This window comes from Microcaecilia unicolor, chromosome 8 (assembly GCF_901765095.1).
Source record: "Microcaecilia unicolor chromosome 8, aMicUni1.1, whole genome shotgun sequence".
Taxonomy (NCBI): Eukaryota; Metazoa; Chordata; class Amphibia; order Gymnophiona; family Siphonopidae; genus Microcaecilia; species Microcaecilia unicolor.
In genome coordinates this window covers 110,788,614-110,805,736 of record NC_044038.1, presented here as the reverse complement: position 1 = coordinate 110,805,736, position 17,123 = coordinate 110,788,614, and the positions used below count along the sequence as shown (strand labels likewise).

The 17,123-nt window shown below is 48.5% G+C and overlaps 1 protein-coding gene across 5 annotated transcripts in view; it reads left to right on the top strand.

Annotated features, from left to right (window-relative positions):
* The window catches only part of LCP2 (lymphocyte cytosolic protein 2), an 888,998-nt gene that overhangs the window by 481,245 nt on the left and 390,630 nt on the right, over positions 1–17,123 (top strand). For all 5 annotated transcript variants that reach the window (XM_030211064.1, XM_030211063.1, XM_030211062.1 and 2 more), the window contains one exon: positions 10,301–10,387. In XM_030211064.1, the coding sequence (XP_030066924.1) occupies positions 10,301–10,387 (87 nt within the window). The remainder of the gene's footprint in view (positions 1–10,300; positions 10,388–17,123) is intronic.

Below are 17,123 nucleotides of genomic sequence, written 5' to 3'. Positions count from 1 at the left end.
CCTTACAGCACAGACACTAGTTTCTGAAATAATATCTGTCCTCACAACTCAAATACTGGCCCATGTTACATAGTTCTGTACAGACAGATCGCACTTACTAGTTATGATCTACCAGGGTCATTGCGGTGTCTGTTGCTTCTTTGCAGGATGTGTCATTTTTCTATGAGCCTTTTTTTTCTGTTTCTATGTACCTGATGTTCAGCCAGAAGTGATAGCATTTTACTGACCACCGCCTCTGTTAAACCCAAAAATTCAATGCAAAGCCATGTCCCAGCACAAGCATTCAGTTTCTGGGTTTCCAGAGCCAGCTAAGGCATAGCTGGTTAAATGCGATAATCAGCACTAAAGCAGCTATGGGTCACCACATACAGATATACAGCAGTTAGTCGGCTATGGGTTACTACATAAAGATATTCAGCACTTAAGCGGCTATGGGTTACAACTGCATAAAGAAATTCAGCACTTTATGAGTTATTGCATAAATTTATTCAGCACTTAAGCGGCTATGGGTTACCACTGCATAAAGAAATTCAGCGCTTAAGCAGCTATGGGTTACCACTGCATAAAGAAATTCAGCGCTTAAGCAGCTATGGGTTGCCACCGCATAAAGATATTCAGTAATTAATTGGCTGTGGGATACCACAAAAAAGATATTCAGCACTTAACCGGCTATGGGTTACTACTGCATAAAGATATTCAGCACTTAACCAATAATGGGATACCACAGCATAAAGATATTCAGCACTTAAGGAGCTAAGGATAATCACCGCATAAAAATATTCAGCACTTAAGCAGCTATGGATAATCACCGCATAAAAATATTCAGCACCTAAGTAGCTATAGGTTACCACCGCATAAAGATAATCAGCACTTAACCGGCTATGGGATACCACCGCATAAAGATATTTAGCACTTAGTCAATCAGCTATTGGTTACCACCGCAAAAAGATATTCAGCACTTAACCGGCTATGGGTTACACCGCATAAAAATATTCAGCAATTAAATGGCTATGGGCTACTACATAAAGATATTCAGCACTCAAGGGGCTATGGGTTACCGTCACATAAAGATATTCAGTACTTAAGCGGCTATAGGTTACCACTGCATAAAGATATTCAGCACTTAATTAATCAGCTATGGGTTACCACTGCATAAAGATATTCAGCACTTAAGCAGCTATGGGTTACCACTGCATAAAGATAGTCAGTAATTACGCAGCTAGGAGTTACCATCCCATAAATATATTCAGCACTTAACCGGCTATAGGTTGCCACATAAAGATATTCAGCACTTAACCGGCTATGGGTTACACCCAGGGGTGTGCTGGTAAATTTTTTAACAACAGGCTCTTTCTCCTGACGTAGCCAGCTCTGCAGTTGGAAGGGCCAGAGGTGGCTGGGTGGGGGTGGAGGGGGGAGCAACACTTGTCTCTCTCTCCTCCCTCCATTCATGCGGGCACGCTAGGCATACCTTTGCTGGCAGCCAATAAATGGACTGCCACCACTTCCAACGTCTTACTCTGAGCAGCATGCTGGAACTTCTCTCACACGCTCGAGAAGTCCCAGCTTGCTGTCCAGAGCTGGAAACAAGGAGCGAGGAGCAGCAGTAGTCTATTTACTTGGCTGGCAAGGCTCAGCATCCCCACCAGCAAAGTAAAAGAGAATTCAGCAGGGGGCCCAAGCCCACATTTTGGGAGCCAGTTGTTAAAGTAGCCATGGAGGGCCCTACATTAACAACCGGCTCCCAAAATTCTTAAAAACTTAACAACAGGCTCTTGCGAGCCTGTGAGAGCCTGCTCCAGCACACCACTGGTTACACCGCATAAAGATATTCAGCTCTTAAGCGGCTATGGGTTACCACTGCATAAAGATATTCAGCACTTAACCGGCTATGGGTTACCACAGCATAAAGATATTCAGCACTTGACTGGCTATAGGTTACCACTGCATAAAGATATTCAGCACTTAATTAATCAGCTATGGGTTACCACTGCATAAAGATATTCAGCACATAAGGAGCTATGGGTAATCACCGCATAAAAATATTCAGCACTTAAGCAGCTATGGGTAATCACCGCATAAAAGTACTCAGCACCTAAGCATTTATGGGTTACCACCGCACAAAGATAGTCAGCACTTAACTGACTATGGGATACCACATACAGATATTCAGCACTTAAGCAGCTATGGGTTAACATCACATAAAGATATTCAGTACTTAAGCAGCTAGGAGTTACCATCGCATAAAGATATTCAGCAATTAACTGGCTGTGGGATACCACATAAAGATATTCAGCACTTAACTGGCTATGGGTTACCACTGCATAAAGATATTCAGGACTTTATGGGTTATCACATAAATATATTCAGCACATAAGCAGCTATGGGTTACCATCACATAAAGATAGTCAGTAATTAAGCGGCTAGGGGTTACCACCGCATAAAGATATTCAGCACTTAAGCGGCTATGGGGTTCCACCGCATAAATATATTTAGCAGTTAACCAGCTATGGGTTACCACCTCATAAAGATATTCAGCACTTAAGCGTCTATGGGTTACCACCGCAAAAAGATATTCAGCATTTAACCGGCTATAGGTTACCACTGCATAAAGATATTCAGGACTTTATGGGTTATTGCATAAGTATATTCAGTACTTAAGCGGCTATGGGTTACCACCGCAAAAAGATATTCAGCATTTAACCGGCTATAGGTTACCACTGCATAAAGATATTCAGGACTTTATGGGTTATTGCATAAGTATATTCAGTACTTAAGCGGCTATGGGTTACCACCGCATAAAGATATTCAGCAATTAAATGGCTATGGGCTACCACATAAAGATATTCAGCACTCAAGGGGCTATGGGTTACCATCACATAAAGATATTCAGTACTTAAGCGGCTATAGGTTACCTCTGCATAAAGATATTCAGCACTTAATTGATCAGCTATGGGTTACCACCGCATAAAGATATTCAGCACTTAAGCGGCTCTGGGTTACCATTACATAAAGGTATTCAGTACTTAAGCGGCTATGGGTTACCATCACATAAAGATAGTCAGTAATTACGTGGCTAGGGGTTACCATCGCATAAAGATATTCAGCAATTAAATGGCTATGGGTTTCCACTGCATAAAGATATTCAGCAATTAAATGGCTATGGGCTACCACATAAAGATATTTAGCACTTGTGGCAATGGCTTACCACCGCAAAAAGATATTCAGAACTTAACCGGCTATGGGTTACCACTGCATAAAGATACTCAGGACTTTATGGGTTATTTCATAAGTATATTCAGCACTTCCATATCATCAAGCTGATCAATCCATAGACTGGTGGGTTGTGTCCATCTACCAGCAGGTGGAGATAGAGAGCAAACTTTTGCCTCCCTATATGTGGTCATGTGCTGCCGGAAACTCCTCAGTATGTTCTCTATCTCAGCAGGTGGTGGTCACACACAGCAGCAGCTCTGGCTAGGCCTCCAAGCCTAATTTTTAGGTTTTGTTGAGTGCCTGGGGTTGAGGGCTCTTCTTGAGCAAGTGCAAACCTGGTGGCGCCAGGTCCCTCCTTTTCTCCCCCCTCCCGCTGGCTCCGTAAAAAAAAAAAAAATTTTGAACATCTTTAAGGGCGTTTATTTCGACGTTTATTTAAACGTTGATTGCAGCTACTCACTGGGACACCAGGTCGTTACAGCTCGGAGCGAGAAGCAGGTAATTTTTACTTTTTTATAGCGGGCAGGGGGTTCCCCGATTGATCTCCACGTGGCCTATGGTGTCGGAGGGCGAGGGCGCGAAGAATCGCTCCCCGGACCGCGTGTGCGCTTCTAACGGGGATGCGGGGGTTTTAAAATCTGATTCGCCCTTGTTGGGTGTCAGTTTGGAGGCCGGTCAGTGTCCCGGGTCTTCCTCCGGTGCGGCGGTTTTTCCCGCCATAAACGCCCATCCCCCGCTGCTCGCCTCCGCCATCTTGGCCGGCCACTCTGCTCGGACGGCTTCTTCTTGGGCCGCCCTTGAGCTGGGAGACGTTAATGCCATGGCCGCCCTTGATTTGGGCGACGGCAAAAAAGCGGCTAAAGTTAAGCGCCGTTCTTCCCGCGCGGCTCCTTCGCGGAGTGTCGCGCCGGACGCCATCTTGGATGCGCAGCATGGTTCTCCCCCGCTCTTGTGAGCGCCGGTTGAGGGTGCGTCTAGGGCTGTGGCCCAAGCTGCTGAAGTGCACAGTCTGGGGGGTTTCTCCCCCGAGTTTATTTTGCTGCTGCATCAGGCCTTTCTTATGCAAAACGCTGCCCCTTCTCCCTTGTCCGATAAAGGGGTTGAGGCCCCCGGAAGTAAACGCCCTCGGGTGGATGCCCAGGCCTTAGAGGACGCTGTTTCCTCTGATGTAGATGAGGGCAGCGTATCTGAGTTCTCCCAACGGTCCTTTGGGGATTCCTTGGAGGAGACGGATTCCCGCTCGGATGGAGCGGATGACCCCTCTGCAGCACGGATCTTTCGCTCAGAGGATTTGCCCAACCTGTTAATGCAGGCCATGAGCATTTTGAAGATTTCCTCTCCGGAGGACGTCTCTCCCTCAGCCCCTGTTGGCTCCGCCATTATGCTGGGGACGAAGCGCCCGCCTAGAACCTTCCACGTGCATGATGCCATGCACACCTTAATTTCGGCTCAATGGGATGTCCCGGAAGCGAGCCTCAAAGTGGCTAGGGCTATGTCCCGCCTCTATCCTTTGCCTGAAAGTGAGCGTGAGGCCTTTGTTTGGCCTACCGTGGATTCTTTAATCACTGCGGTGACTAAGAAAACGGCGTTGCCGGTGGAAGGTGGCACAGCACTAAAGGACACCCAAGACAGAAGATTGGAAGCGGCTTTAAGGTCGTCCTTCGAGGCGGCTGCCTTAAGTTTGCAGGCCTCAGTTTGCGGCTCCTATGTGGCCAGGGCGTGCCTGACGTTGGTGCAGCGGGCTTCCCCCTCGGATCCTTCCTTGAGGGCTGACTGGCCGGCCCTGGAATCGGGCTTGGCTTATTTGGCAGACTTACTGTATGATGTCTTGAGAGCCTCGGCTAAAGGCATGGCTCAGACAGTCTCTGCGCGGCGCTGGCTTTGGCTGAAACATTGGTCTGCGGACCACGCCTCTAAGTCCCGCCTGGCTAAGTTGCCTTTTAAAGGCAAGCTGCTCTTTGGGGTCGAGCTGGACAAAATCGTGACCGATCTCGGCACGTCTAAGGGCAAGAGGTTACCAGAGGTCAGGGCTCGGGCCAGTGCTCGCCCCGGGATCTCCAGAGGACGGTTTCAAGAAGCCCGTCGGTACCGCCCGGGCAAGTCGGGCTCCTCTGCCCCCTCTTCCTTCAAAAGGAACTTCTCCCCCAAGCAACATTCCTTTCGCAGAGACCGCCGTCCCGGAGGTACGCCCTCCGGTCCTCCCCTAGGGTCTCGTACCCAATGACGGGGTCTTGGTCCATGGCCCAGTGCAGATTGGAGGACGGCTGTCCTCGTTTCTGGGCGAGTGAACCAAAGTAACTTCAGACGCTTGGGTGCTGGAAGTCATCAGAGACGGCTACAAGCTAGAGTTCTGCCGACCCTTAAGAGACGGGTTTGTACTCTCTCCCTGCAAGTCTCCGGTCAAAGCTGTGGCAGTGCAGCAGACCTTGGACAACCTGATCCGCCTGGGTGCGGTCGTTCCGGTGCCAGAAAATCAGCTTGGCAAGGGACGTTACTCCATTTACTTTGTGGTACCAAAGAAAGGAGGTTCTGTCCGGCCTATCCTCGACCTCAAAGGGGTCAATCGGGCCTTGAAAGTGCGGCACTTTCGCATGGAGACTCTCCGCTCTGTTATAGCGGCAGTGAAGGCAGGAGAGTTCTTGGCTTCCTTGGACATCAAGGAAGCGTACCTGCATATTCCCATCTGGCCTCCTCATCAACGCTTTCTGCGTTTTGCAGTCCTGGGACGACACTTCCAGTTCAGAGCCCTCCCTTTCGGGTTGGCAACTGCTCCGCGGACCTTTTCCAAAGTAATGGTGGTCATCGCGGCTTCCTGCGAAAGGAAGGAGTACAAGTCCATCCTTATCTGGACGACTGGTTGATCCGAGCCCCCTCTTATGCAGAGTGCGGCAAGGCTGTGGACCGGGTGATTGCTCTTTTGAGCTCCCTGGGATGGATCATCAACTGGGAGAAGAGCCAGCTGCGCCCGACTCAGTCCCTGGAGTATCTGGGAGTTCGATTCGACACCCAAGTGGGCAGAGTGTTCCTGCCAGACAATCGGATTGTCAAACTTCAGGCTCAGGTGGACCAGTTCCTAGTAGCCTCTCCTCTTCGGGCTTGGGACTATGTGCAGCTGTTGGGCTCTATGACGGCCACGATGGAAGTAGTGCCCTGGGCCAGGGCTCATATGAGACCACTACAACACTCTCTGCTGCAGCGCTGGACTCTGATGTCGGAGGATTATGCTGTGCGTCTTCCCTTGGACCCAGCAGTGCGCAAGGCGCTGAGCTGGTGGATGCAGACAGACAAGTTGTCTGCGGGAATGCCTCTGGTGACCCCGGAGTGGATTGTCGTCACGACGGATGCCTCTTTGTCGGGCTGGGGAGCCCACTGCTTGGGAAGGACAGCGCAGGGGCTCTGGTCTCCTGCAGAGGCAAAGTGGTCTATCAACCTCCTGGAACTCAGAGCCATTCGGTTGGCGCTTTTGGAGTTCATCCCGGTACTGGCGTTGAAGCCAGTACGGGTCCTGTCGGACAATGCCACGGCTGTGGCCTATGTCAACCGCCAGGGAGTTACCAAGAGCGCCCCTCTAGCCAAGGAGGCCATGAATCTATGCCAGTGGGCGGAAGCGAACCTGGAACAGCTGTCAGCGGCCCACATTGCCGGAGTCATGAATGTCAAGGCGGACTTTCTCAGTCGCCATACCTTGGAGCCCGGAGAGTGGCAGCTATCTGCTCAGGCGTTCTTGGACATCACGAAGTGCTGGGACCAGCCGAGCCTAGATCTGATGGCGTCATCGGCCAATTGCCAAGTGCCGCGCTTTTTCAGCAGAGGACGGGACCCTCGATCCCTGGGAGTAGATGCTCTTCTCCAACGGTGGCCGACATAAGAGCTTCTCTATGTGTTCCCGCCCTGGCCCATGTTGGGCAGGGTGCTAGACCGGGTGGGAAAGCATCCGGGCCGGATAATCCTGGTGGGTCCGGACTGGCCCAGATGTCCCTGGTATGCAGACCTGATCAGGCTCTCAGTCGACGTTCCTCTGCGGCTGCCAGTGGAGCAGGGCCTGTTACATCAGGGTCCCGTGGTGATGGAGGATCCCTCCCCCTTTGGTCTTACGGCCTGGCTATTGAGCGGCAGCGTCTGAGAAAGAAGGGCTTCTCAGACAAGGTCATCGCCACTATGCTGAGAGCGAGGAAGCGCTCTACTTCTACTGCTTACGCCAGGGTTTGGCGTACCTTTGCAGCGTGGTGTGAAGCAGGCTCACTTTCTCCCTTCACTGCTCCAATTTCTTCAGTGTTGGCGTTCCTGCAAGAAGGTCTGGAGAAAGGCCTGTCGCTCAGTTCCCTTAAAGTCCAGGTAGCGGCTCTGGCTTGCTTCAGGGGCTTCGCAGCCAGATGTGGTGCGCTTTCTCAAGGGAGTTAATCACCTGCGCCCTCCTCTGCACTCAGTGGTGCCTGCGTGGAATCTCAACCTGGTGCTAAGAGCCTTGCAGAAGCCGCCTTTTGAACCCTTGTCTAGGGCATCTCTGAAAGACCTGACGTTGAAAGCAGTCTTTTTGGTGGCTATCACTTCAGCCAGAAGGGTTTCCGAGCTCCAGGCACTCTCATGTTGAGAGCCTTTTCTGCAGTTCACTGAGGCAGGAGTGACTATTCGCACAGTGCCTTCCTTCCTGCCCAAGATTGTTTCTCGCTTCAATGTGAATCAGCAGCTCTGTCTCCCTTCCTTTCGTAGGGAGGACTACCCAGAGGAATACTCTGCTCTCAAATTTCTGGATGTGAGACGAGTCATCATCAGATACTTGGAAGTGACCAATGATTTCCGGAAATCGGATCATCTGTTTGTCCTGTTTACAGGTCCTCGTAAGGGTCTGCAGGCTTCTAAGCCTACAGTGGCAAGATGGGTCAAGGAAGCCATTGCAGCGGCTTATGTGGCTGCGGGGAAGGTGCCGCCTATTCAGCTGAAGGCTCACTCCACTAGAGCTCAGGCGGCCTCGATGGCAGAGGCCGGGTCCGTCTCCTTGGAAGAGATATGCAAGGCGGCAACTTGGGCATCGGCCCATACCTTCTCCAGGCATTACCGCTTGACTGTGGCTGCTCGGGCGGAGGCCCGGTTTGGAGCTTCAATGTTGCGGTCAGGGATTTCAATGTCCCGCCCTGGGTGAGTACTGCTTCGGTACATCCCACCAGTCTATGGATTGATCAGCTTGATGATATGGAAGGTAAAATTATGTATCATACCTGATAATTTTCTTTCCATTAATCATAGCTGATCAATCCATAGCCCCTCCCAGATATCTGTACTGTTTATATTCTGGTTGCATTTCAGATTCAAGTTTAGTCTTCAGTTCCTGTTCAGGAAGACTTCGTGTTCAAGTTTTTTCAATTGGATTCTTCAAGAGTTGAGACGAGTTTGTGTTACAGTGAGCTGCTGCATTCCTCTCCCCTCCGTTTTACGGGGCTGGATTGAGACATAAATTCTGCCGGCACTCCCTCCCGCTTCGTGCGGCTGTAGGGCAGCTTTGTACCCTCCCGCTTCAGCGGTGTTAGGGTCAGTCAGCTCCTCCCGCGGTTGCGGTTGTAGGATAAGCCAGATCCCCCCGCATCGGCGGGGTGGTGTCCCTCCCCCGCTCCGCGGGGATGAGCTGGACGGATTCCCCTCCCCCACTTGTGTGGGGATGAGCTGGGTTAATTCCCCTCCCCCGTTTCGGCGGTGGTGAGCTGGGCAGAGTGTCCCTTTGTGGGTGTAATTCTCTAAGTGCTGAGTCCTGCGGATGGAGCTTTGATATCGACATACTGAGGAGCTTCCGGCAGCACATGACCACATATAGGGAGGCAAAAGTTTGCTCTCTATCTCCACCTTCTGGTAGATGGACACAACCCACCAGTCTATGGATTGATCAGCTATGATTAATGGAAAGAAAATTATCAGGTATGATACATAATTTTACCTTAAGTGGCTATGGGTTACCATCACATAAAGATATTCAGTACTTAAGCGGCTATGGGTTACCACCGCATAAAGATATTCAGCACTTAAGTGGCTATGGGTTACCACCACATAAAGATATTCAGCACTTAAGTGGCTATGTGTCACAACCGCATAAAAATATTCAGTACTTTATGGGTTATAACATAAATATATTCAGTACTTAAGCGGCTATGGGTTACCATCACATAAAAATATTCATTACCTAAGCGGCATAAATAAACTTAGCACTTAAGCGGCTATGGGTTTTCACCGCATGAAGATATTTAGCAGTTAACCAACTATGGGTTACCACCTCATAAAGATATTCAGCACTTAAGCATCTATGGGTTACAACTCATAAAGATATTTAGCACTTAAGCGGCTATGGGTTACCACCACAAAAAGATATTCAGCACTTAACCGGCTATAGGTTACCACTGCATAAAGATATTCAGGACTTTATGGGTTATTGCATAAGTATATTCAGTTCTTAAGCGGCTATGGGTTACCACCACATAAAGATATTCAGCAATTAAATGGCTATGGGCTACCACATAAAGATATTTAGCACTCAAGGGGCTATGGGTTACCATCACATAAAAATATTCAGTACTTAAGCGGCTCTAGGTTACCTCTGCATAAAGATATTCAGCACTTAATTAATCAGCTATGGGTTACCACCGCATAAAGATAATCAGCACTTAAGCGGCTATGAGTTACCACCTCATAAAAATATTCAGCACTTAACCGGCTATGGGTTACCACATGAAAGATAGGTCCTATTTATGCAGTTAACCAATTGCTGACTCTGCCCCTGGAACGCCTCCAATATAGCCAGTTTTCAGTTTGTTGCCAAGTGGTCATTTTCAGCAGCACTAACCAGTTAAGTGCTACTGAAAATTAGCAGTTGCCCCATTTCTGGCCATTAAATCGCTTTGAATATCGACCCCTATGTTTCTATGGATGTTTTTTTCTCAGGTTTCTGAAGCATATTGGTGGGGAAATTGTTCTCCCCTGATATGATATATTAAGAGATCTCAGTTTTATATATAAAAAACTCAGAAAGCGACCTTATAAGATCACCATTTGAAGGTTTTACTATCTTTATATGATATAATGTCTGATTTCCCTTATACAGTCCCTGCTCCCATTGTTGACAGAACCAAAAAGCCTCCATTTGTTCATCCAGGAGCTCCGAATCCTGAGAGAGACTACACACCACAAGGTCAGTGTTTTGTGTTTATTGGATTGTTCTGCTGCTGACCCCCCCCACCCCATGTGATCCAGGAAAGATTTAATTACTGTCCTCCAAACCAAATTGCATGGAATGCTGCAATCTCTGCTGTAATCAGTAGGGATGCACAATTACCCCGAGTTCTATAAGCTTGTGCCTCCAAATTAATTCTGCACACGTAAATTTAGGTGCACGAGTGATAGAAGAAGAGCAGTTACACACGCAACTTCCTATATAATAATTCTCACCCCCAACGTTCTATGCGTCTGGCTGCCTGTGTCCTTGGCTTTCTTTGGAGTTGGTCTGCTAGGCTCCGAAGCCCTGGCTGATGTCACCGTTGCCATTGTGGCCACACCCCTGGGTGGCAGGGCTGACCTAGGAGGGTGCGGGGCGCGTGACTTCTTACCTTAGGTGCCAGGAGGCGGGCAGCCACCATATTAACAGTAAGTAGAGACATAGCGATTAAGTGAACAGCTGCTGTAGCTATAACAAGAACTGGCTAGCAGTGCCAAAGGCGGCTCTCAAGCCTGCGCGTCTGTGAAGACAAGGTTAAAGACAAGGTTCCGCCGGAGCGGAAACCCCACCTACCTCTACGCGACCCCGCCCCCTTAAGTGAGTTGGGTTCAAGAGATTGGTCCAGGCGAGATAGGGAAAGCGCAAATAGCAGGTGGAAAGAAGGAGCGGGGCTCCGTGAAGGTGACCATTGCCATTGCTCAACTGAAAAGTCGTTAAACCAACCTCCTTGGAAAGGTCAGTGTTTAACTGTTGCTCTTTGCTACCGGAAGAGGTTGCTGGTTGCGAGAGTAACGACCTTTTGGGCTTAGGCGTGGTCGTCGTCATCATGCTCTTGCATGAGTTATGACTATCACGTAGCATCCCTTACACTTTGCTGTTCCTTATACTAGCAAGAGGCCTTATTTCCTAATAGCAAATGCTGGACTGATTCCCTATTAGCATAACTCGCTATCTGCAGAGTTCCTAAACTCGGAGGGAGGGAGGGAGACCCTGACACTCGGAGGGAGGGAGGGAGACCCTGAAACTCGGAGGGAGGGAGGGGGACCCTGAAACTCGTAGGGAGGGGGACCTTGAAACTCGGAGGGAGGGAGGGGGGACCCTGAAACCCGGAGGGAGGGAGGGGACACTGAAACTCGGAGGGAGGGAGGGGATGACCCTGAAACTCGGAGGGAGGGGATGATCCTGGAACTTGGAGGGAGGGGGGCCCCTGGCACACACTCTCATTCTCACACACACACTCTCTCTCTCACAGACACACTCACACCCAGTCTCTCTCTCTGTCACACACACACACACTCGCACGTTCACTCTCTCTCTCTCACAGAGTCACTCTCACACACACTCTCTCAAACATACACACTCCGAGGAAAACCTTGCTAGCGCCCGTTTCATTTGTGTCAGAAACGGGCTTTTTTTACTAGTAATTTAATAATTGGCTGTTATTGGTGTAATTGGTCCTAGTTGGCACCAATTCGCATTTGTGCACACAACTGCCCTTAATCGCTCTTTTAGAAGTTGTGCATGCCGATTCCATCATGATGGGCAGCCAGCGGTGTGCCTAGCAGTTAGATGCATGGGTTATACAATACAAGGAGTTCTGCATCTGCCTGCAACAGTTACACTAATCTTTGATATGACATAAGTGCTCGTGCCTGAAGTTAGGCCTGAAACTGTGCACTTGGGCTCGTATTCTGTAATGGCTGAAATTCTGGCAGTCTTGGTTTGTGCTTTTAGTTCAGGAAATTTGGAGGGTAAGTCTAAAACCAAGAGTGTGCAAAAGTGGCCAGAATACTGGCATACATGTATATATATATATATATATATATATATATATATATATATATATATATATATATATATATATATATGTCCAGATGCATGTGTAAATGCTGTGTTCTATTCTCATGCCTAAATGTGATATCATGTATTTTGAACCATGAGTGGAGTGTGGGCAGGACGTAGTTACAATATTATCATTTCGGCTGGTTTCTTGGCAGTTTAGCCTGTGGCTGATGTAAGTGGTCGCACCTAAAGTATAAGCATATATTTTCCGTCCTGTGCTAGTACTATTTTAAAGAAAATATGCATATTATTTCCTTTGTAGAACAAACTTCTAAATTAAGTTGATTTATTTATGTTAAGTGTTTATGCGCTTTAATCACTACAGCAGCTATTTTTAACAGGGGCTGTAAAGAGCAAGAGAAAATGGGGTTCACTCCTACTACAACCACCACTAGACCACAGGCCTCTTCAGGGAGGTCTTCTACAACTTGAGGGAAGGGCAAGGAAGAGGGTCAGGCTTTGCTGGAAGGAGTCTGCTAGGGGAGAAAGGGGGGGGGTTGGCTTTGCAGAGAGGCAGGGGGATCACTCTTATGCTTGGGGGGGGGGGGGGAGGCACCAGGGAGGGTGGAGCAGCTTCAGGCCGCAACCCAGTAGTTATGTAGGCCCCAGCCCAATATTCAGTGCCAGCCCCCGCATAGCTAGTTAGGACTATGTGGGCGTTACTGAAAACTTCTGTCACCTACATAACTCCCGGTATATTCAGCGGCCGGTTAAGTTCTGCTGAATATTTGCGGCTAGGCAGGCACAGCGATTTAAATTAATACACAGGAAGCTCTCCTGCCTATTTAAATGGCTTTGATTATCAGCCTGAAGGTTTTCTCTGAGTATATGCAGAATAGCCAGTCCCCGTAGCTTGGGATGCTTAATCTACAGGCTATCTTCAACAGAAAGAATGGGAACAGGCACTGCAACAGGTAAACACCAACATTTGTTTTTAATGGTAGTCTGCCTTTTTCATTTTTTTTTGGTGGGGGGGGGGGGGGGGGGGGGGAGGGGCGTGGAAGGGAAAGCAGCCTAGAACAGAAAAGAAATGGGCATAGAGAGAATGGAATTGGATTCCAACAAGATTCTGGAGGACTGACTGATGAAACTTACTGTCAGGAAGGACAGGAGTCCTTTTCCAAACAGTAGTGGGCTATGAATGTCTGATCAGAAGACCATGTTCTAGCTTTGCCAATTTCCTCCCTGGATGCTGATCTCAAGTGGGCAAATTGATGCTCCATAGCTCTTACATCCTGAGCTGTCACATGTCCCTCAAGAGTCAGGTCTGCTTAAGCATAAGTGAAGGAAATGCAGTGTGCCAGCTACTTAGATAGCATTTATTTGTTGCCAGCAGTGCTCATCCTGTTAGGGTCTAAAGAAACAAAGTTGAGTGGAGTTTCTAAGAGCTTTGGTCTGTTCCAAATAGAAGACCAAGTTTATCTTGCTATCCAATGTGTGCGGGAAAAAATATTGGCAGGAAAATAGATTGATTATGGTGGAAATCCAGCTTAGGAAGAAATTAGGATGAATGCACATAACCACCCTGTTAATGTAAAATTTATTGTAAACTAGATCAATTACTAGATCCTGGAGCTTAATCTGCACATTTAAGTTACCACCCACAAAAAACAGGACCTTCTAGGTCAGGTACTTCAGTTCACAGGTATGAGATACAGAGATGGGTTTCTCTTCTACATTTTGGGAGTAGGGGCAATTTCATTAAGGCATACCTAAGGAGCTGGTTTTCAAACCTGACTCAGACAGGTGTAAAATATGCTCAAGCACTTTGTGTGGGACAGGAAAAAGGGTCTAAGCCTTCTCTGGCACACCAGACAGGAATCTTCCTCCACTTAAAACAAATTTTAAAAAATCTATAGTTACCTTCTCAACATCCAAGCTGTGAGAGTGATGTTGGGCTACAACACAGCTCCTCAAGTTTGCATAATCTGCTGTACAAGGAGGAAAAAATTAGGCAAGTCATCTCTCGATAAGCTTTCAGCTGAGTGAGGGCTGCCAAGAGACTGGGCTGGGCCCGGGGCCCCGCCGCCCCCCCCCCCTCCGAGGTCGCTGCCCCCCCTCCATCCGCCACCAGGCCGGGCCCCCTGCATTGAAATCACAGCGTCTCTCACCTCCATGTGAAAGCGCCGCAGGCAGCAGATCGCTTCTCTTCGGGCCTCCTTCCCTCCCTGTGTCCCGCCCTTGCGGAAGTTACGTCAGACGAGGGCTGGACACAGGGAGGGAAGGAGGGCTGAAGGGAGGCGATCTACTGCCTGCAGCGCTTTCACACCGAGGTGAGAGGCGCTGTTATTTCAATGCAGGGGGACTGGCCCGGTGGCAGACAGTCGACGACGGAGGGTGGGTGGGACTGCGGTGCCGGGCCCCCCTTGGAGGCCCGGGGAATTTTGTTCCCCCTGCCCCTCCTCTCGGCGTCCCTGAGCTGAATCCCATGTCCCCAACATAAGTGTATAATCGTCCACTAAGAGTCAACCCATGATATCCTATGTTATGTTCCTCACTGCCTGACAGTAAACTTGACCCCTGGGGCAATCTCACCACAAATGTTTAAAAGTTCCCCTGTCAGGACAGCCCGTCCAACACATGCTAAGGATCCTCTCCTGAACCAAGAGCTGGTGTTTGGTACAGGATTTTGCTAGTAGAGATCAAAATCTTTCCCAGACTGCTCTCACTACAAGTCAGTCAAAATAATTTTCATATCATTCTCCCTTTTCCTCTGATATGCAAATTTTTGCATACCATGACCTTACAAAAAGCACTGATACATCGCAGATACCATACAATAAGCCCTTTTCATCTTCCGAATAACCTAATTAATTCCCATAAAGGGCTGAAGGAAGATTGATCTATGGGCTGCATAAAGTTCTGTAACTGTAGCCAAGAAACTGCTGGAATGACCAATTCTTCTACCCTCTGTTCAACCTCACTTTTTGACTTAAACTTCCCATCTTTAATGTAATCAGTAACTCAAGTTAGCCCTGTTTGAAATTGCCCACGTATCACACCCTGAGGGAAAGTCGTGATTATTTAAAATCGGAGGCAAACTTGATCTGTCTAGCTGTGTAAGCCTGACAGCAAATGGGCAAAATTGGAGCTATCAAAGGATGGGCTAAACCAGTACAAGCCAGGGACAAAAAAGAGCTCAACTCTACTTCCCCCAATCTAATGCTGTTCTGGATGTGGCTTAAACCAGCATGCAGTTACCCAAAGTTGGGCTACTTCAATCAGGCAAGAAGAGGCCTTCAGGCATCAACAATGTTTTCAGTGAAATTCTAGACAATTTGAGACCTTATATAAAGTTGGCTGTATACCAGTTCAAATCCCTAAAGAACCCTTCCGTGGTATAATAGAAAAGAGAAATATCAGCCCAGGGATGCATTCATCTTAATCACATAAATTCTAGTTGTTAGGGAAGAGGAGAGAAACTTTCTTCTGCCCCAACCCTTTGCAGTATTGGAGAAAAATGAAACATTCTACTTAACTCTCCAGAAATTGTCACCCCAATCACTGAGTATACCACTGAAATGGGTAATAAGGCCACAGTTTATCCATCATCTTCTTGGGCATATTTTGAGGCATAAGAACTGACATGGAGGGGCATTTTCGAACGAAACGTCTAAGTTTGAATTCGGACGTCTTTGTAGAACGTCCAAACTCGGAGGCAGGGAAAAGGTAATTTTAAAAAAAAGATGGACGTCCATCTTTGTGTTCAAAAATACCTTGGACGTCCTTGGATTTGGATGTGTTTGATTTTCCCCATTTTCAAAACCAAAGACGTCCAAGCAGTGGCGTACCAAGGGGGGGGGGGGGGGGCGGTGGGAGTGGTCCACCCGGGGTGCACGCCACTGGGGGCTGCCGCGCGCCTGTTGGCTCCAAGTCCACTCATTCCCTCCCTGCTGCTCCCTCTGCGCGGAACAGGTTACTTCCTGTTCCGGGGCAGAGGGAGCAGCAGGAAACAAGCGGACTTGGAGCCGACAGGTGCACGGCATCCCCCCCCCAGCAGGTAAAAATGCACCCGGGGGGGGGGGTGTAATTTCGCCGGGGGTGGCGCATCGGCGATCTGCTCCGGGTGTCAGCCAGCCTAGGAACGCCACTGCGTCCAAGTCTAAAATGTCCAAATTCAAGCCATTTGGACGTGGGAGGAGCCAGCATATTTAGTACACTGGTCCCTTTGACATGCCAGGACAGCAATCGGGCACCCTATGGGGCACTGCAGTGAACTTCATAAAATGCTCCCAGGTATACAGCTCCCATACCTTGTGTGTTGAGCCCCCAAAACCCATTACCTCCAACTGTACACCACTACCATAGCCCTTATGAGTGAAGAGGGGGCACCTAGGACCACATTCCTAAGAGCCATTAAGTCAGGTACCTTCCTTTTGTCTTTCAAGCACCTTTTCCTGCTCAAGAGCAACCCCTCCCCTCTGGGTTGTCAGCAATCAAAGGCAGCCAGAGAAGTCAGGAGGAAAACTGTTTTGTATTGGCAAATCTATGAAGATTTTAACATTTTAAGCAAGCATAAAAAGGATTAAGAAATGAAATTAGCTTAAAGTGACTGTTGCAGAATTGATCAGAAACTTTGAAGCAGGATATCAGAGTGAGATGGAATCTTCCAACTTGAGTTCTTTATTTATTTAGATTTTGCTCACACCTTTTTCAGTAGTAGCTCAAGGTGAGTTACATTCACTGGATATTCCTCTGTCCCAGGAGGGCTCACAATCTTGGTTTGTACCTGAGGCAATGGAGGGTAAAGTGACTTGCCCAAGATCACAAGGAGCAGCAGTGGGATTTGAACTGGCCACCTCTGGATTGCTCTAACCACTAGGCCACTCCTCCACTCCACTTATGTTGCATCTGCCACACCTCTGTGCTA